General features: G+C 43.5%; 1 protein-coding gene across 1 annotated transcript in view; it reads left to right on the top strand.

Moving 5' to 3' along the window:
* KCNH1 (potassium voltage-gated channel subfamily H member 1) overlaps positions 1 to 14,728 on the top strand; it is a 705,904-nt gene extending 691,176 nt beyond the window's left edge. Inside the window, exon 11 of the mRNA XM_007952936.2 lies at positions 13,871 to 14,728. Within this exon, the coding sequence (XP_007951127.1) occupies positions 13,871 to 14,728 (858 nt within the window). The remainder of the gene's footprint in view (positions 1 to 13,870) is intronic.
* The last annotated feature ends 7,025 nt before the right edge of the window (positions 14,729 to 21,753 follow it).

The raw sequence follows: 21,753 nt of genomic DNA on the forward strand, positions 1-21,753 counted from the left end.
ATCATCAGCAAATAGGGATAGTTTGACTTCTTCCTTACCAATTTGGATGCCTTTGATTTCCCTTTCCTAGACCATTTCTTAACTGGACCAATGAAAGTCTGGATTTCAAGGTAAGTCATTTACCATCCTGACTAATTGAAGTACCACACAGCCTAACATATCTCAGGAATTCATTCCCTCCTTAAATGCTTTAGGAGCCCAGCTTCTTGGATTCTCTCTTCCCCTTGGTCAGACCTTCTCTCTTCTTCCTAAGGCTGTCCTGAATTCTTTTTTTTTTTTTTTTTTTAATTTTTATTGTGATTTGGTTAAAAGTTTACAGAGCAAATTCATTTTTCGTACAGCAGTTCATACATATTTTGTTTCATGACATTGACTGCAATTTCCCACAATGAAACAGCTCTCTTCTCATTTCCTCCCTATGGTTACATCTTCCCTGTATCCTTCTTTCCTATGCATTCTTGCCCGCTGAGCTATCTCCCTGTGCAACACTGCCCTTCTGTTCTCCCATGATTGATCATTCTAAAAAGTGTATCTACCTGATGTAAATATTCACCCCATATGGCTTTTCCTGAATTCTTTAGAGTAGTTGCTACTGAACAGAGAGTGAGATAAACAAGTAGGGAGGTTGGCAGGGAGAAAGAGAGAGCATGATAATCCTTTCTTCTAAAGCCCGAGGTATTTCCATAACCCAAAAAAATGAATCTCACTGCCATCAATTCAATTCCAAGTCATAGCGACCCCCATTGGGTTCCCAAGGCTGTAAATCTTACAGAAGTAGATTGCCTCATCTTCCTTCCAAGGAGCATGTAGAGTGTTTGAACCACTGACCTTCTGGTTAGCAGCTGAATGCCTTACCCACTACACCACCAGAGTTCCTTATAAACATGTCACAGCAGAACAATTTAAAACATGGACATGGGCAGGGCCTCAGATTGCCTGGGTTTGGGTCTTAGTCCACTAGTTGTGTGCCTGTAGGGAGTTGCTTACCCTTTCTAAGCCTCAGTTTCTTCATTTGTAAATCCACTGCCATCCAGTGGATTCTGACTCGTAGTAACCCAATAGACAGAGTACAACTGCCCCACAGGTTTCCAAGTTTGTAAATCTTTATGGAAGCAAACTGGCACATTCTTCTCCCACAGAGTTTCTGGTGGATTCGAACCACTGACCTTTTGGTTAGCAGCCAAATGCTTTAACTACTGCACCACCAGGGCCCCTTCATTTGTGAGGATGATGATTCTGCCTATCTCCTGAGGTTGCTATAAGGAGGCATGAAAAAGCATACATCAAGTATGTAGCCTACAAGTATGACTGCTGTATTGTAGGTTCTCCCTCAGGGATGGCCCCTGCCATGGTGATTGTTTCCACCAAGATACTGTCTACAAAGATACATTTGATGGCATTTCCACCTTTGTGTCTATACATGTGCTGTTCGTGTCTAGAACACCCTTTCATAACCCTTTCACTTTTTCAATTCCAGCTCATTCTTCTGGGATCATCTCCACGGTCACGCCCACATGCAATAATACATAATACCTTTACTGAGCAGCTATTAAATGTCAAGCTCTCTTCTTGAAGGTTTATATCTATTGTACAATTTAATCCTCAGAACAGTCCTATAAAATCAGTCATATTACCCACTTTAACAATGAGGAAAATGAGGCTTGAGGTACATGACCCTGAGTCTGTCTGCTCCATGAATTTCCCTCTCCCTAAGGGCTCACTTAGCACCTTGGGCTAAATGAATGGGTTTACCAGTCTGTCTCCCTGACAAACTTAGTGCCCCTTGGAGGGCAGAGCTCCAGGACCTGAGGCCCTGGCCCCAAATAGTCTTAGCTTAAAGGTTATTGACCTGACCTTGCTTCTGTCCCTCTGGGAGCCACAGGGCCTCACATTTTCTGGGCAGTTCACAAGCTCATGATTCTCTTGAAAGAAAAAAATGGAGCATTTGATAGCAGAATGAACAGAAATGGCTATGATGAGGTGGATAAGTAATGGCATTTTCAAAACCAAAACCCAACCGCTTTATCGTATCAGGCCATCTACAGTTTGTTTTTCCATGTTTTAAGTTTGCTGAATGTTTTTCCATGTTTTAAGTTTCTTAAATGGTCTGGTTTGCTAATCTTCATCTTTTACTCTATGCCAAAAAGCCAGGCAGGGTTACTGGGGGAGGAGGCTGGTATGTGAGGAAACTATGACGAAAGCAACATCACTAGGCCCAGGGCCTGTAGGAGCATTAGGAGGTCTGGCTGCCCCCCTGTCGCTGCTCGTGCCCTGGAGCCAGGGCCCGGCCTGCCTGAGTCAGTGCCAGCATGGCCCCCATTTTGGGAGGAGAGCCTGGCTCCACAACATGGAAGGGCAATAAGGGAGTGTGGTGGTGAGTGCTCTGCATGCCACTGGTACTCAGTAAATGTTTGCTTGGCTTTATGTCCCTCACTCCTGACAATGAATCAGGTTTTTTTGGACAAGTCTAAAGAATAAGGAAGGGAGTATTGGTTCAGTTGTAGATGTCTCCCTTTTCACGTGAGAGACCCAAATTCAATTCCCATCCAAGGCATCTCTTGTACAGCCACCACCCATTTGTCAGTACAGGTTTGCATGTTGCCACGAAGCTGAACAGGTTTCAGAAGAGCTCCCAGAATAAGACAGACTTGGAGGAAAGGCCTGGCCTTTCTTCCTCAAGCCTCATTTTCCTCATTGTTAAAGTGGGTAATATGACTGATTTTATAGGACTGTTCTGAAGATTAAATTGGACAATGGATGTAAACCTTCAAGAAGAGAGCTTGTCATTTAATAGCTGCTCAGTAAAGGTATTATGTATTATTCCATGTGAGTGTCACCCTGGAGATGATCCCAGAAGGAAGAGCTAGAATTGAATGTATTTCTGAAAATTAGCCAATGAAAACTCTATGGATCCCAGCAGTGCTATCTGCAACCAATCCTGGGGACAGCACAGGACCAGGCAACATTGTTCCTTTATGTGTGGGATTGCCGTGAGTGAGTTGAGGGTGCAAGGAGTTAGTCACAACTCACTGCAGAGCTTACCAACCACCTATTGTGTTATCTCTCAGGGATCAGGGGTTTGTAGACTCACTGGGGTGACTCCTGCTCATCCAATTCCAGGCAGTGCACAGGACAGCTGAGCCTGGCTGGAAGTGTGGGCACAGGCAGAGAGGTCTGGAAGGGACTTGTGTGGTGGGTGACATGCAAACACACAGAGGACGCCGAATGTTTGCAGAGCTGGGCCAGGCTGTCTGCATCTGGGTCTCCTGGTAAGCTTGTGACAAAGGCCAGCCACAAGGAGTTCTCACTCAGTAGATCTGAGGTGAAGCCTAGGAATATGGGTTTGTAATAAACTCCCCTGGTGGTTTCAAAGGGCAGCTAGGTTTGAGAACAATTGATTAAGTCCAACCAGGAAAAAACATGACTTGCCTAATGTCACAGCTGGTCAGAGAAAGAGTTGGGGCTACTCCAAGACTGTACTCTTTTTATCAGTCTCAGTATGTTTCAGATTAGAGAAGTGAGTCTGAATCCAATAAAAACCAAAACAATCCCCTTTTAGTTTATCCCTTTTTTTTTTTTCTTTTATTCATATCTCACTCCCTGTTCACTTATGCAAACAACTAAGAATTGAGATGAGTTATATATTTTTGGAGTCCATGGGAGGGTGTACAAATGGTTAAGGCTCTCTGCTGCTATCTGAAAGGTTGGCAGTTTGAGTCTATCCAGAGGTGCCTTGGAAGAAAGGCCTGGCAATCAACTTCCAAGAAATCAGTCACTGAAAACCCTGTGGTACATAGTTCCATTCTGACACACATGGGGTCATCATGTGTCAGAATTGACTCAATGGTATCAGGTTTGGTTTTCAGTTTTATGTATTTTCACTCCACAATCTGAGTTACTCTTTCAAGTAACTCTCTCTTGGCTGCCCTCCATTGTCCTCTGTGCTGCCAGGATTCCAGGTGGTCCATTCGCCTCCAGGCCTGTCTTTTCCCCACATTTTCTGCTGGGCTGCTCTTGCCCAGTGACCCTGAGTGCTCCCATTGTCCTGGCCCTTGCCTGATGCTTGAGAAGAGCTTAGGCTGGAGAGGGGCCATATCCTCCTTTACTGTAACTTGAAAGAGGTGGTTGATTGTCCCAAGTCAGCTCAAGTCCCAGAGGAATTGGTTTTCCAAACAAAGTTTAAAATAGTAGAAAGCCCTGCATCTGGAGAAGCCAAGTGTGTCAATTTGGTTCAGCTCAATAAGCACTTATTAAAGGCCTCCCAGACTCAGAGCCATTGCTTGATGCTGCCTCAGAGGAATACCAAGACTGATGAGCAAGGCATGCAGTCATCTCTGCCCTGGAGGTGTCCATCTACCTGTGTTGCACTAAGGCATGCACTGCTCAACATTCTCCCCCAGCCTCGCAAGCCTAACACCTTAGGAAAGGAAAACATATGCCACTCTGGGCTGGCAGGAATCCGGCTGGCCAGGAAGGATCCAGACTTATTTCATCACTGGTTCCTGGACCCATGCCGAGAGAAGGAGAGTGGTCTGTCTCCAGGGCTGGACCTTTCATGAGGATGAATATAGGATCCCTATGCCCAAACTCTCCAGACAGACCAGACACCTCTCTGTTAGTGTGGTCTCTGTGGAAGAGTCCCCGATGTGAGGAAAGGTGATGTCAAGGCAAGAGCAGTGGCCCGCTCCCCACAGCTCTGTTTCTAACGAGTTGTGTGGAGCAGCTCATTCTACTTACAAAGCTTCAGTTTGCTCCATTGTCAAATTGTGATGGAGGCTCTGCATACCCCAGGAGAATTTTGGATTAAGTGAGATAATGTACTTGTGTATGTGTAATAAGCTGTGAAGCACAATACAAGCAAAAATTCAGGCTTATTGAAATCATGAACTGTTCATTCTGGAACAGTGGAACATTCCAAAACGTCCTTAAGGGATGACTTCATTTAGTTGCTTGCAAAATGGAACCCTTTCCCTAAAAGAAATTCTGCAACGAAGCTCAACAAAAGAAGGAAGGAAGGCAGAGATAGATGGAGGAGGAGAGGAAGGAAGACAGGTACTTCTCTGATGGAAGCTGGGGGAGACATCCATTTGCCAGCGAGTGAAGGTGTGAGGTGCTAGCTCCATGCCTATCCCTCCTGCAGTGCTGAAATGAGCACTCTAGTGTTCACATTCCCAGTCTAGGCTCTTCCCATGACACCAGATTGCCTTCGACAGGAAGATCCAAGTTTATGCAAGAGAAAAATTCAACAGTTGCCCCTATTGCAAAATAAAGTTCGTTTCAGGGCTCCTTCTAAATAGTATCAGCTCTGAGCACATGGATGAGTGCAGAAAATAAAAATCAGTCAGGCAGAGATGATGAAATCAGTATTAGATCAGACTGAAATGAAGGTGAGTGAAAATGAAAGTCCTTTAGAATTTGATCTGCGTGCTCCACTTTAGGAGTATATAAAAAAATCTGGTGGTGTAGTGGTTAAGGCATTTGGCTGTTAACCAGAAGTCAGTGGTTCAAACCCACTAGCCACTCTGCAGAAGAAAGATGGGGCAGTCTGCTTCCATAAAGATTTACAGCTTTAGAAACCCAATGGGGTTGCTATAAGTTGGAATCTACTTGATGCCCGTGAGTATGGTTTGAGTTTTGGTCTTTAGGAGCATATGTGCTATACATAGAGAAGTCCACTTGTAAAGTCTCTCTTTTTCTCTCTTGGAAACTACTGACTTTAGAAACAGATTTTTTTTTTTCCAGCTGCACATCTTCTTTCACCCTAGTATGAGACTTGTTGGGAGCTCTGGTAGCATAGTGCCTAAAGCACTTGACTGCTAACCAGAAGGCTGGTGGTTCAAACCCACCAACCACTCCTCAGAGAGGAGGAGTTGCTATGAGTTGGGGCTGACTCAATGGCACATAACAACAACAACAATAACAACAAGACTTGCAAACAGAGGAATGCCCATTATTCATTTAGTGATAGACTCATTAATTAATTGAACATATATTGAGTTCTTATGCTGATGATGGTGGAAAAAACTGAATAAGGCATCGTGCCTGCCTTCACAGAGCTTCAGCCTACAGGAAAAAATAAATAAGCAAACAGTTTATCTCACAATAGTTGCAATGACCTGTGATGAGGTATCTGTGGCACTGCAGTCATGGTTCCACTACATAGGGTTTGTGACCCAGAGATAGGAAAGAATCAGAGAAGGCTTGTTGGGGTAGATGACTCCTAAGCTGAATGCTGAAGGTCACACAGAAGTCAGGTAAAAGAGATGGGGTGGAGGATGAGATATTGAAGGGAACTTCAGGCAGAGTGAGTAGGGCTTTTTCCGAACCTGAAATTAATTGTTCAGTATGGCTGGAGCATACAGAGTGATTGAAGGGTGGGAGGACAGGAGAGTTGAACAATATATTAGTTTCCTATGACTTCTGTTCCAAAGTGTCACAAACTGTGTGGCTTAAAACAGTAGGAATTTATTCTCTCACAGCTCTGGAGGAAACAGAAGCCCCAAATCAAGTTTTTGGCAGAAATAAGACTAGAGTGCTCCCTCCCAAGGCTCTAAGGAGAAAATCCATTTCTTGCTTCTTCCAGCTTTCAGTGGCTGCTGGCATTCCTTGGCTTGTGACCACATCACTGCCGTCTTTGTTTTCATGGTCACATTGCCTCTTCCTCTTCTCTGGGTGTTCTCTCTTATGTGTGCCTCTTTTATGAGGACAGTTATCATTAGACTTAAGGGCCAGCTGGATAATCCGGAATCAGCCCCTCGGCTCAAAATCCTTAACTCTTTTGCCATATAAGGTGATATTCATGGGTTCCAGGGGTTAGGATGTGGATTACCTTTTGGGGACCAGCATCCAATGCTCTACAAGCAGGGACTAAACCATGCCTCATAAGCCATGCCAGAGTTTCATCTTGATCTAGGCCCATGCACCAGGAGCAATGCATCTGCAGATGGAGAGCCAAATCCCAAATGCCAGGGCTCAAAATATGGCTGGAACATGAAGCAGGAAATGCCCTTCTCAGCCATCAGGGGTATGCACAAATACAGAGGGCAAACTCCCCACTCTATTTATATAATATCAGTGTTTTCCAGGAAGACTACCCTTTTAAAAAAGAGGTCTGGTGTCACAGCGGTTAAATGCTCAGCTGCTAACTGAAAGGTTGGCAGTTTGAACCTGTACAGTGGCTCCACATGATAAAGATCTGGCAATATGGTTCCATAAACATTACAGCCTAGGAAACCCTACAAAGCAGTGCTACTCTGTCACATGGGATCACTATGAGTGGAAATCAACTCAATGGTGTCTAACAACAACAACCTTTTCAAAAAAGGGGATCTAGGGGTAAGAAGTTAAGAAATGCCCATGTGATATTTTCCTCTTATGCATTCACAAGCCACATTAGCATGTTAAGGCTCTGAGAAGTTCTATAATAAAGTAATTATTTGACATTGCAGTGTGACTTAAACATATTTCACCTGGAAACATTATTTTCCCTCACTGTTGTTGTTGGTTGCCATGAGTCAGCCCCTGACTCATGGCAACCCCATGCACAACAAATGAAACACTCCCTGGTCCTGCATCATCCCTATGATTGGTTGAGGATCAGATCATTGGGATCCATAGGTTTTCATTGGCTGATTTTCCTCATAAAACCAAACTTGTGGCCATCAATTCAATTCCAACTCATCATGACTCTTTAGGACAGAGTAGAAATGCCCCATACAGTTTCCAAGGCTGTAAGTTTTTACAGAAGCAGACTCTTTCTCCCACAGAGCGGCTGGTGGGTTCAAACTACCAGCCTTTGCCAGTTAGCCACCAAGTGCTTAAGCACCTGTTAAAACCCAACACAACACTTTGGAAAAGCTTGAACAAACTTGTCTCCCAGGCCACCTATCTGAGCCTGTTCAGCGTAGAGAGCATCTTGGGGTCTTGTACATCATTGCTAGGGCATACTCCTGCCATGCAGAACTGTGAAGAGGCTCTGAGCAGAAAGAACAGTGCTGGGGCCAAGGCTGGGGCAGGTGCTGCTGTGGCTGCTGCACAGACCTCATTGTCATGAGTCATATTGCCATCCTGCCCACTCAGATCTAAAATACTTGGTAAATGCATGGTCATGGCTGCCTCAGAGACAAAGCTTCCATGAATAACTTCTCCAAAAAAGCAACTGATATCAGTAAGCAGAGCCCTAGAGCTCAGATCAGCAAAGCTGCCAGATCATAGCACCTCTATAACTTGCTCCATCCTTCAGAGATGGCTGATTTTATTCTCTGACTCTCAGAGAACTCAGACATTTCTGCAGGTCAGGAAGCTGTTCCCAGGTTCACTAGCCTGTTGGCTGAGGTGGTGATGTTCAGATGGCATTGCCTCAGATGGCACATAGGATGACAGAGGGAGGCACTTAGATGACATTTTGGGAAAAGCAGGAGGTCTGAAAAGACCCAGACACCCATGTCTCCTCCCAAGGACAGCCTCAACCTGTGAGTGCCTAAATTGCCTGGCTGTTACTGACGATGGGAAGACAACATCATTGCCTGAATCAATCTAGGTGCCCCACCCCACAAAGTACAGAATTCTGATTCATGGGACATTTGGTTGAAAAGCACAGTATATCTATGCTTTCAAGGAGGAGCTGCCACTTGGTCAACTATGAATGTATTCTAAGCCTTTGTATATTCTGTTGTCCAATCTCTTGGAATAAGTTTGGGTTGACTTCTCAGTATCTGAAGAAGTCCTTCTTTTTCACCTTAAACTTCCTTTTTTTTTTTTTTTTTTTAAATCTCAAGGGCTGTTCTGATCTTTAATATTTAATTGTCATTGTTAATTGCCATCATATCAATTCTGATTCATGGTGACCCCATGTGTTATAGAGTAGAACTGTCCCAGAGAGGGTTGGTAAAAGGACCATGTATGTTTCTAGCTAAACTTTCCTTTTGTAGCATTGATTAGGAACTCTGTGATTTCATGTTTCTGGGCAGAAAACTCTCCCATAGATTCATTAGCTGAAATTTATTATTAATTCCCTCATTTATTCAATAGATATATATTGAGGACCCACTGGGTTGCAGGTACTTTCTAAGTGCTGGATATAGTGAACAAAATAGATTATCCTAGCTCTCTTACAACAGATAATAAATCAATTTGTTAAAAGTAGAACATACAATGTGACATATAAATATACTGTGTAGGAACCAAAAGAGACCTACAGTGACCTACAATGAAAACTATACCATGCTCATGAATAGGAAGATTTAACCTGGTGAAAATGTCAGTATTATCCAAAGCATGCTATAGATATAATACAAGCCAGATCCAGATTCCCTCATCTTCCTTTAAAGACATGGAAAAACTAATCACCCAGGTAAGGAAAGCCCTACTAAAGCCCTACTACACACCCCAATCTCAAAACATAGTTAAAACAGCCTGGTACTGGTACAACAACAGACACATAGTTGGAACAGAATCGAGAACCCAGAAGTAAATCCATCCACCTATGGACAGCTGACAAAGGACCAAAACCTTTTGACAAAGGACCAAAACTCATTAAAAGAGGAAGAGATAGTCTCTTTAATAAATGGTTCTGGAAAAACTAGATATCCATTCACAGAAAAATGAAACAGGTCCCATATCTTACACCATGTACAAAAATGAACTTAAGTTGGATCGAAAACCTGAACATAAAAGTAAAACCATAAAGACCATCAAAGGAAAAATAGGGACAAATTTCAGGATCCTAGTTCAAGGCATGCTATTGAATATAAATAAAGACACACAAACACCAGAAGACAAATAGATAACTAACTCACTGCCCTTGAGTCGCATCCGACTCATAACAACCCCTCCTTGGGTTTCCGAAGTGCTATCACTACAGAAGTAGATCACCCAGTCTTCCTTCCAAGGAGTAGTGGCTGGTGGGTTTGAACATCCAGCTTCTGGTTAGCAGTCAAATGCCTTAGGCACTAGGCTATTAGAGCTTCAGATGGTGCAGGACCAGGCATTGTTTCATTCTGTTGTACAGAAGGTCACTAAGAGTCAGAACTGACTTGAAGGCATCTAACAATAATGGCTAATGAACACAAGCATTTCCTCATGTGTTTGTTGCTATCTAAATGTCTTCTTTGGTGAAGTATCTATTCATGTCCTTTGCCCAATTTTTAATTGGATTATTTGTCTTTTTGTTGTTAAATTGTTGAAGTTTCCTATAAATTTTAGATATTAGCCCCTTGACAATAGAGATGCTGTTGCCAAAAATTTTTCCTAGTTTGTGAGTCCTCTATTTATTCTTTTGGGAAAATCTTTTGATGTGTCTAAGTATTTAATTTTTTGGAGGTCCTAGTTATCTATTTAACTTCTGGCACTCCATAGTATTTTCAATACTCTTTGCCAACACCTCAATCTGAAGGCATCAATTCTTCTTCAATCTTCCTTATTCATTGTCAGCTTTCACATGCATATGAGGCTATTGAAAATACCATTGCTTGGGGTCAGGTGCACCTTGTAACATCTTTGCTTTTTAACACTTTAAAGAGGTCTTTGCAGCAGATTTACCCAGTGCAACATGACATCTGATTTATTGACTGCTGCTTAAATGGATTTTGATTGTGGATCCAGGTAAAATGAAATCTCTGACAACTTCAATCTTTTATCTATTTATCGTTATGATGCTTTTTGGTCCGGTTGTGAGGATTTTTGTTTTCTTTATGCTGAAATGTAATGCATATTGAAGGCTTTGATTTTCATCAGTAAGTGCTTCAAGTCATCTTCACTTCCAGCAAGCAAGATTGTGTCATCTACATATTACAGGTTGTTAATAAGTCTTCCTCCAAACCTGATGCTGTGTTCTTCTTGTATAGTCCAGCTTCCTGGCTTATTTGCAGTATACAGATTGAATAAGTATGGTGAAACGATACAACCCTGATGCACACCTTTCCTGATTTTAAACCATTCAGTACCCCCTTGTTCTCTTTGAGTGACAGCCAACAGCCTCTTGGTCCATGTGCAAGTTCCTCATGAGGACAATTAAGTGTTCTTTAATTCCTATTCTTTGTAATATTATCCATAATTTGTTGTGATCCACACAGTTGAATGCCTTTGTACCATCAATAAAACACAGGTCAACATCTTTCTCATATTCTTTTCTTTCAGCCAAGATCCATTTGACATCAGCAATGATGTCCCTCATTCCTTATCCTCTTCTGAATCCAGCTTGAATTTCTGGCAGCTCCCTGTCTATATGCTGCTGCAATTATTTTTGAACTATCTTCAGCAGAAGTCTGCTTGTGTATGATATTAATGATAAGACAAGTCCATTGTGTTTTCAAGGCTGTAAATCTTTACAGAAGTAGATTGCCTCATCTTCTTCCTGTGGAACAGCTGGTGGGTTTTAACTGCCAACCTTCTGGTTAGCAGCCAAATGCCTTTCCCACTACACCACCAAAACTATTTTTTATTAATGATATTGTTCAATAACTTCCACATTATATTGAATTGCCTTTCTTTGGAATGAGCATAAGAATGGATGTCTTCCAGTCAGTTGCTCAGGTAGCTATCTTCCAAATTTTTTGGCATAAATGAGTGAGTGCCTCAAGCACTACTTCCATTTGTTGATGAGTATGCTGTCAATTCCTGGAGCCTTGTTTTTTGCCTATTCCTTCAGCGCAGCTTTGACTTCTCCCTTCAGTACCATTGGTTCAATATCATTAGCCATTAGAGGGATGTAAATCAAAACAACAATGAGATATCATCTAACCCCAGCAATAAAGCAAAGCAGAAACTTGTTCCGCATCATAGCAACATGTGAGTCACCACTGACAGATGGTGAGTACACATGAGGAGCATTAAAATATTAAAAAACAAAAAAAATTGTGGTTGATTGAGTCAATTCCAACTCATGGCACCCCCATGTGTGTCAGAGTAGAACTGCTCCACCGGATTGTCTTAGTTGTAATCTGTACAGAAGCAGTTTACCGTAGGTGGGTGGGTTTGAACTGTCAGTCTTTAGATTAGCAGCTGATTGCAAACTGCTTGCACCACCCGTTGGTTATATCTGTGAACCTAGTAAGTGGTGTCTTCAGAGAACACTGGAAAATCCTCAAGGGGAGGTTCTGGGGCTTAGTCAGAAACTCTGATTTTCTAGATTGTGATGATAAAAAAAAAGCTGCCACTTCCCCTTAAATATATAGGTAACAAAACACTTGTCATTCCTACAATCTTCACATGTACAGTTAAGTGATATGAATTATGTTCATCGTGCTATTCAACCATCACCATTAATTGTTCCATAGGTTCTCTTCTGATTCTCAATGATTTCTATATCTCTGGTCCCAAAACTAGGGATTCACATTAAAAAAGAAATACTGCATGTCTCTCTTGTCACAAATTCAAATATGGAATGGATCAAAATATGTCCCTAGGTGTAACTTTCATGTGTGCTATAAGTTAGAAATAATCAGATGTTGGCCCAGAGGAAAGTCTTCATATTTGTGGCTTATAGTACACTCAGTCCAATTCATGACTGTCTATGTGGCTGACCGTGTTCCACATGAACTATTGCTGTTGTCAATAAGTATGTGTTGGCCATCTAATGGATTTGGGGCTTTATGGTGTGGATGAAAGTCCCTGCTTAGTAACTTATCCATTATGTGACACTGAGCCACTCTGAGCCTTGACTTCCTCTTCTCTAACATGGGAATAACAGTGTGTGTCTTAATGACCTTGTAGTGCTATTGTACGGAATACATGAAATAATGATAAAGTGCCTTGTGAGGTGAAAAGCACTGTCCAAATGTTTGTTACTATTGTTAGCACAAGCTCATGTGCAAGTTCATGGACATTTCTTCCACCATGAGCTCCCCAAGGACAAAAGAAAGCTTCCATGTGAGACTTGCCAACCACACTCGCTTAGGGTCTAGATCTGGAGATGTCAATGGCAGCCTTCACTGCAGCCCTGCATGGGGGACCCAGTTGAACACTGTTACCTGGAGTATGTTGTTGTTGTTGTTATGTGCTGTGGAGTCGAACCCTACTCATAGCAAACCCTCCTTGGGTTTTCGAGGCAGTATCACTATGGAAGTAGATTGCCACATCTTCCTTCCTAGGAGTGGCTACTGGGTTTGAACCACCAGCCTTCTAGTTAGTAGTCAAGTGCCTTAGCCACTATGCTACCAGCGCTCCCTACCTGGAGTGTAGTATACACTAAAACCAAAACTGAACTCACTGCCATTGAGTCATTTCTTTCTGGAAGTAGACTGCTCCGTCTTCCTTCTGTGGAGCAGCTGCTGGGTTTGAACCACTGCCTTCTATTTAGCAGTCAAGTGGCTTATCCCCTATGCCACCAGAGCTCCTCATAGTTTACACTAGAGATGCTCAAACTTGTACGCACTGCTGTCACCTGGGGAACTTTTAAAATTACAGATTCCAGAGCTTCTCATCTGGACACTCAAATATATTCAGTTTGAAGGAGGGTTAGCTAAAGGATTTTTGCAAAGCTCCCCAGGTGATTCTGATTTTCATCCAGTGCCAATGGAAGGAAGCCCTGGCTTGGAAGCCAGGACAGCCTCTGTGGAGGACTCCATGTGGAGTCTCTGGCTTCTGGCATGTGAGGATGGAGTTGATGGGGGTTTGTTTCTCTTGAAGGATGTCAGCGACAACCAATTCCTTGCTGTTGGAAAGCTGGAAAAGGGTGTCAAGAAAAAGACAGTGATTTCAGCCACAGAGAAGAGCCCAGGAGGCCTTATGGGCATGGGAACATACTGTGAGCCTTAGCTCCTTGGTGGGCTGGGGGCTAAAAGGAGAGATCGTGATGAGGCAGGGGGCTGAGCTTCATTGCTGAGGCCACTGCCCAGGGTTAACACATTTGTGTCATTCTGTCTCACTCCAGATTGTGTTCCGGAAGATCAGTGATGTGAAACGGGAAGAGGAAGAGCGGATGAAACGGAAAAATGAGGCCCCCCTGATCTTGCCCCCTGACCACCCTGTGCGGCGACTCTTCCAGAGGTTCCGACAGCAGAAAGAGGCCAGGCTAGCCGCAGAGAGAGGGGGCCGGGACCTCGATGACCTGGATGTGGAGAAGGGCAACATCCTTACAGAGCATGCCTCAGCCAACCATAGCATCGTCAAGGCTAGTGTCATCACTGTCCGGGAGAGCCCTGCCACACCGATCTCCTTCCAGCCAGCATCCACCTCTGGGGTGTCAGACCATGCCAAGCTACATGCACCGGGGTCAGAGTGCCTGGGCCCCAAGGGGGGAGGGGGTGACTGTGCCAAGCGCAAAGGCTGGACCCGCTTCAAAGATGCTGGTGGGAAGGGTGAGGACTGGAACAAGGTCTCCAAGGCTGAGTCGATGGAGACACTCCCTGAGAGGACAAAGGCATCAGGGGAGGCCACGCTGAAGAAGACAGACTCCTGTGACAGCGGTATCACCAAGAGCGACTTGCGTCTGGACAACGTCGGGGAGGCCAGGAGCCCCCAGGACCGGAGTCCCATCTTGGCAGAGGTAAAGCATTCTTTCTACCCCATCCCTGAGCAGACACTGCAGGCCATGGTCCTGGAGGTGAAACATGAGCTGAAAGAGGACATCAAGGCCTTGAATACGAAAATGACAAACATTGAGAAACAGCTCTCTGAGATACTCAGGATATTAACTTCGAGAAGGTCCTCTCAGTCTCCTCAGGAGCTGTTTGAAATATCAAGGCCTCAGTCCCCAGAGTCAGAGAGAGACGTTTTTGGAGCAAGCTGAAAGGTCTGTTAAAAAAAATAAAATAAAAGATAGAAACCTACAACCCTGCTCTAAACACCTCCCTAACACACACACATACCCACAAGACAAATCATTTTCCAAGTAGGCTTTTGCTGACAGAAAATCAAAGTGGGACCAGCTGCTTAGGCATGTTCTCTCCACTCTCTCTCTGGAAGAAGATATGGGAAGAGAGCGTGCCATCACCTTACAAGACAGCAACTGCGTCGGAACTGCCTCTGCACAATTTTGGAAGAAGGGGCAAGCGGTCTAAAGGGTATTTTCCTTCATTTTTAAATTTTTTACTACCATGGTGTTTGTAAAATATAAAAACTACCAGAGAAGAGCAGACATTTTGGGGATTGGCAGGAGAGTGCCAGAGAACCCCTCATGTACATACCATGCTAGGCACCTTCACCAAGACGCCGAAAGACTGTGGTGGTCACAGAGATTTCCCAATATACCCTGACCTTGTACAGTTGTTTCTGACATCACCGTATATTTTCCTACAGTAGTTATTTGTAACAAGTTTGGGACAGAGAAAGCTTGAGGGGCTGGAAAGGTAGAGTCCCTTTAGCTTTCTGTCTCTAATCGTTAAGGCCACAAAGCAGCTGCAGGTGAATGTCTCCCATAGACACTTAGAGCCGGGAATTCTCAGTTGTCCCTGAGCCAAAAGAGATGAGCCACATGCAAGAGCCAGAGAGGAGCCCTTGCGATTCACAGGTTCTCCATTCTGTGCTCAGCAGCTGGCTCCTATGGGGTAGCTACAGGGAGGGCTCTAAGACCCATGGTGAATCTTTGGCCCTGCTCCCTGCCACTGGCCTCACCTCACAGACCCTTCTGACTTCTTCTCCTCCCCCCACCCTTCCCCAGGGTTCCTGTGGCATTTCTCAGGGTGTGGGGCATTGGCAGGAAGGGTCATGAGCCCAGAGTTGCTTTATTAACAAAGACACACACAAAACCTCAGAAGAAAAGAGATTGTCGTGAGTGCTATATTTATATTGTGATTCTCATGGAATTGCCCTTCGGAAGTTTATATTTTGTCCACAGCATGGGGTCATTAGAGGACACTTAGAAGACATGCTTGGCTTTATTTTTAAGACAACTTCTTTATCTGCTACTAAAGTCAGTAGGACTTTAAGAAAAACTGAGAAAGGTTTGAAGGACCACTATCTTTTATTATTGTTATTGTTATTTAGTATTTTTTATTTTTGCAGTGTTCCCTCTCCTCTCCTCCCCTCCCACTTTCTTCAGGAGCTGGAAAAAGGAATGAAGTGGCGGGTCTTCATGTTGCCCCCGTGAGGTGGTGGAGAGCAGAGGTGGTGGAGCAGTGGTCCATGGGGAAGGCCTGAGCTCAGAGCAATGGCTGTGGAGCTGCCTGTGGGCCATCCAAATCTCCATCTTCCCTTGCTGGAGCACTCTACATCCTCACAGTCACCTAGGATCAGGCTGTTCCTTTGCTTGGGCTTCTCTCAATGGTGTCTGAGAAAGGAGAGAGCTCTCACTTCCAGGCAGAGTGGAGCTAGCCTAGGTATGTGCTCTATGGAGAGGTGTCAGGAACCTAAACACTGACAACTGAGGTTAGAAGTTCCACTTTTTATGAGAGTAGAATTCACAGTGCAGCTGTTTTCTAGCACTGGTAGCTAGCTGTCCAAACCTGGGCCATTAGTGATGGCATAGACTCGATAGAGCTCTTACCTGAGAGGGCTGGGGCCCATTTGAGTGTATTATGTTGCAGTAACTCCATCCCTAGCACCTCTGCCTATCATTGTTTTGCTGAAGAGATTCTGAATCCTGGTGTTGGTTCCCTTCTGTACTGAAGAGGACCTCACAGGTCAGGACCTGTGCTGCCAAAGATGTTCAGCATTTATAAGCACCTCCTATCCAGGCCTTCCTGCTCACCTGCCAACCTACCCCTTAGTCATGCTCAGTGATCATGGGCATGTCCCAGGCTGTGGGCCTCAGTTGTCTGGTCAAGGCAGGGCTGTTCTCTCCTAGCCCACAGGGCTGGCACAGATGGTTCTGGGGAGCAGGGCCTTGGGAGTCAAGGACAAGGTCATTTACAGAGGCCCCTACATATGTGCAGGTTCTCATGTGAGGCCTACAGAGGTAGCCCTAGCTTCCTGAGATTGTGACAGTATTGGATTTAGCCTCAGCTGGCAACATAAAACAGGAGGAGTTGTCATTTTCCAAGACCGAACCAACTATTTGTGACTCGATAAAGCCATAGGCCTTTCAGCCAACTCATCCTTAGGGCAAAGGCTGTGAAATATCTGGAAGCCTATCTAACAGCTGCCTCTAAACTTTCATTTGCCAATCCTTAAACATACTCGTTAACCTGCTTCTAAATTTTGGGACCCATGGCATAGTGGTTAAAGTGCTCAGCTGCTAACCACAAGTTCAGTGGTTCAAACCCACCAGCTATTCCACAGGAGAAAGATGAGGCAGTCTGCTTCCCTAAAGATTTATAGCCTCAGAAACCCTAGAGGTCCTAGAGGGTTGCTATGAGTTGGAGTCAACTTGAGGCAGTAGGTTTGATTTTTTCTGACTTTTTTCCCCCCCTAATTCCAGTAAATTGCTTCAGAAGTACCTGCCCCTGGTGACTTTTCATTGCCTCCCACATCTCTGGGGACTTGATGACAGGCTCCTGCCCAGCAACCCTGCAGGCCAGTGTGGAGAGGCCTTTCCCCTTCCCCCAGCTCTACCTAAGGGTTGCGGGGTATGGTAAGAAATAACTCCCCATCTGGTTCTGATGTGATGCTGGTAAGACTTTGGAACTCAGAACTGTTTGTAGGAAAATAAAAAGTTTCATGAATGTACCCCAGACTGGCTCTTAGGATTCCAATTGTGGTTGCTAATGACTGGAAGTCCAGATCCTCACATGGGCATCTGCTTATCTTGGAGTCACAGGGCTCGCAACGTGTGTGTGTAGGTGACTGAGCACACCATAAGTGTGGCTGCATAAGTTCGAATTCTTCTCCATTTAGGGATTTTAGGAATTTTTGCTATAATTGTTTTTTCAGAAAAAAACTACTTTTTAAATGAGCCACATCATTTCTCCTTTCATTTTTTAAAGACACGAACTTGGCCACAGGCTGTTTTATGCTACCTACCTACTCTCATCAGGGACACTACTCTGAGCTCTCAAGCAAGGACCAGGAGTTTCAGATATCACTGATTGGAACCTTCCCAGATAAACCATTATCTTGTGACTGAAAAGAGAGTTGTGGTTGTGTTTCTGTCAAGTTGGTTTCAACAACTCACAATGACCCCATATACAACAGAATGAAACGTTGCCCAGTCTGGCACCATCTTCATGGTTGCTGGTTTGTTCATGTCCACTGTTGTGGCCACTAGGGGCTCATCTTCCAGCACCATATTGGACAATATTCTGTTGGGATCCATAGTTTTCCTTGGCTAATTTTAGGAATTAGATTGCCAACGCTTTCTAGTCTGTCTTAATCTGGAAGCTCCACTGAAACCTGTCCACCGTGGGTGATCCAGCTGGTATTTGAAACACCAGGGACATAGCTTCCAGCACCACAGCAACATGCAAGCCACCACAGTATGACAAATTGAGAGGTAGGTGGTGGAAGAGTGATACGAGTAGTAAAAAGTACTAGGTATTGGACTGAACATTTAGACTTTAGAAAAATTATGCAGAAAGAGAGACAGAAAGTGAGAGAGAGAGAGATTGATTTACTCAAGATAATTTTCTTTCCCTTCCCAGGGGAGGAGGGTATAATGTGCTGCACCATTGCTCAGTAATTGTTTGATCTAAACTCTTCACTTTGCATGTCATTTGTTGGGAAGCTCCATTTCCCAGAGAATATCCTGACAGACTGCTTTGAAACACGAAGGCCCTGCCCCTAGTACTTGGCTGCTTATTAGCTTGCTTTCCCCTGATGATCTGGTGGGTGTGAGAGTGATGGTGATGGTTAAGTGTACAAAATAAGATGGTCAATAAGGGTGTGTCTGCTCTTGGTGAAGGTTGCTGACTCCAGCAATGTGGGCTACTGCCCCACATACCCATAAAGGGCTCCTCCATTGGGTATCATGAGACAGCCAAAGGAAGAAAAGGGAGGCAGCCATTTGGTTGAGAATGGTCCAGTGCAAATGGTCCATCCTCACCTATCTACTTCCCTTACACTCAAATCTCCTAGATTGGTTCTTTCTAAGGCTACTCTTTATATTCTTGACCTCAACCTAAATCTATGTGCAAAGAGTCTGTAGCTTATAGTAAGGTGGTAGTAAGTAAAAATAAAACAAAACAAAAAACCACTGATGCTACAATCACATGGGCCCAAGTATTTAGAAGCTGTGCCAAATTCAACAGCCTTCCAACAAACTTTTTGGAAATACATGTATTGGTTTAATTTCTTCTTGTCACCAATTCCTGGGGCATATTTTACCTTCAGCCTTCTAGTCACCTGTATGTGGTTGCTGGCAAACATCAGGCCTTTTCCTAGATGCCTTCTAGAAGTGAGGGTAGCTGGGCCTGGGGTGACGATATACTCTACCATACCACCCCATCCTCCAAACTCCCCTCTCAAATCTTTAGATGCAAGTGAATTTATTGAGCCAACTGTCAAATTGTTTGTCCAAGCCTATGTGGGGATGAAGTGAACTCCTTAGAAATACCAGGTGTAGGAAGATCCTTATTTTCCCCTTGTTGCACTGGCCATCATATCTCACATATACCCTCTGGGAAAGTTCAGGAGCCCTGGTGGAGATACAAGTTGCCAATGTGCATTTGATAATATCTTGTACAATGTTTTGCAATAATGACACTTAGCCTTAAGACCCTTGAATTGAACTCCAGCTTGATGGAACTGCCAACATCCCTTCTTCTCTCCTCCCTCCTCAAAGTGTTGCTTAAAGAGGAAGCCCACTGGCGCCCATGTGAGTTCCCAGGACAGCTTCTTCTCTGTCAGTAAATCATTTGTATTGCTCCACATACTGCCTTCTTGCTCGCTTCGATAAAAATTAACTTCACCAGCTCCAGTGCCATCCAACTGGAGGAGACTTTATTGTCCTCTCAGCACCAACAGCAGCCATTCAAGAAAGCACCAATTTTTTTTCATGGAAGGTGTCCATGTTGAGAAGAGTCTTTATTCCCCCACTCACCTTACAGTTCAAAAGAATCAATATGAACCTATCTGCAGCTTAAGTTAGTTTCACATGAAACATCATTCTTGAGTGAACATATTAGACTTATTCTGGAACCCTTAGAACTGGCTCTGAATACCTTGCAGGTGATGAACTTGGTATGTGCTTTCTGTGACCCACCATTAAAGTCTTTATTACTTTCTCAATTTGTGACTTCCACGTCATCAATGGGATTCATTAGTTGTTCAATGAGAAATTCACAGAAAGACGCAACCCCCTACCCCTCCAATGAATGTATTGTCTTAATATTCTGAAACTGTACTTGTCCATCTGTTGGAGACTGTCTACATCTGATATTTAGCTGCCATAGCAAGGACATTTCTGCTAGCAAGCAGTTTGTCATTCTGGGGCTTCTCCTTATATTAATACTCTTTCCATAGAGTCCTACCAAATTTTTTATTGGGTTTTTCTTTATCCTTTGCATATGTCATGTTGTCCAAATGCAGATGAATAAACAGAAGTGCATATGAACTGATAATATTTTTATGGTCAGCTGAGCTGCTGCCAGGGACTCCACTGTATGTGTGCGGCTTGGGAATGTCAGGAGGAAAGTGCAGGCCCCTCCGTTGATGATATTCCCCTCTCAACAGTTTTTAAACAAGCACAAATGATATTTGTAAAAAGAAAAAAAATTAATTTTATTTATTATGGTAATAAACTATTTTATACATAATACTTGCTTTTGCCTTTCCTTATCTAATTTTAAGACACTGATTTGGGTGTTCTGACCTAAGAAGCCAGAATAAGGATGGTGTTTTTTATTCCTTTTCAAGAGTTTGGGAAGCTCTAACTTATTTATTTGTTACTGTGGTAAATATGTAGGTAACAAAACATATGCCATTTAAACAATTGTCACATGTACAGTTTAGTAGCATTAATTTTGTTTATCATGTGTTCAACCATCACCCTTAACTATTCCCGAGTTTTTCCATCATGGGAAACTCTAATTTGAATAGCACTTATAATTGTGCTGTTATAGCATTTATAATTTGGAGAATTTAAAAATTCTAGACACATCAAGATTTTGTGTCAAAGTACCTTATAATGAGAGAATCGATGCAAAGGTCCTTTGTCATGCTGTCATGCAGGTGCCATGGAGTCTGCTCCAAATCATAGCGACCGTATGTATTACAGAACAAAACAGCACCTAGTTCTGCACCATCCTTACAATTATTGCTATGTTCGAGCCCATTGTTGTAGCCACAGTGTCAGTCCATCTCCTTGATGGTCTTCCTCGTTTTCTGCTACTTTACCAAGCATCATGTCCTTCTCCAGGGACTGGTCTCTCCTGATAACATGTCCAAAGTACATAAGACATAGTCTCACCATCCTCACTTCTAAGGAGCATTCTGATTGTACTTCATCCAAGACAAATTTATTTGTTCTTCTGACAGTCCATGGTATATTCAATATTCTTCGCCAACACCATAACTGAAGGGCATCAATTCTTCTTCGGTCTTCCTTATTGTCAAGCTTTTGCATGCATATGAGGTGACTGAAAATACCATGGATTGGGTCAGATGCACCTTAGTCTTCAAAGTGAAATCTTTGCTTATCAACATTTCAGAGATCTTTTGCAGCAGATTTGCCCAGTGCAATACATCGAAGACTTTGTCATAGGATCTTGAAATGTAGCTACACCTGCTGTACAGAGCTGCAGAGAAACCTTCAAAATCTGCCATCACTAGAAGAATTATGGTACAACACATAATCAGTTTCATATATATCTGAAGTAGGTCTTCTATGGAGATATAAATGTTTTAAGTTTGAACAATTTGTGTGGAAATTTGTTAAAACATAGTAATGCTTCCCAGCCTGTTAAATCATGTTGTTGTTGTTGTTATGTGCCATCGAGTCAA

Source organism: Orycteropus afer, unplaced genomic scaffold (assembly GCF_000298275.1).
Source record: "Orycteropus afer afer isolate SDZICR_OR568_19922 unplaced genomic scaffold, OryAfe1.0 scaffold00013, whole genome shotgun sequence".
Taxonomy (NCBI): Eukaryota; Metazoa; Chordata; class Mammalia; order Tubulidentata; family Orycteropodidae; genus Orycteropus; species Orycteropus afer.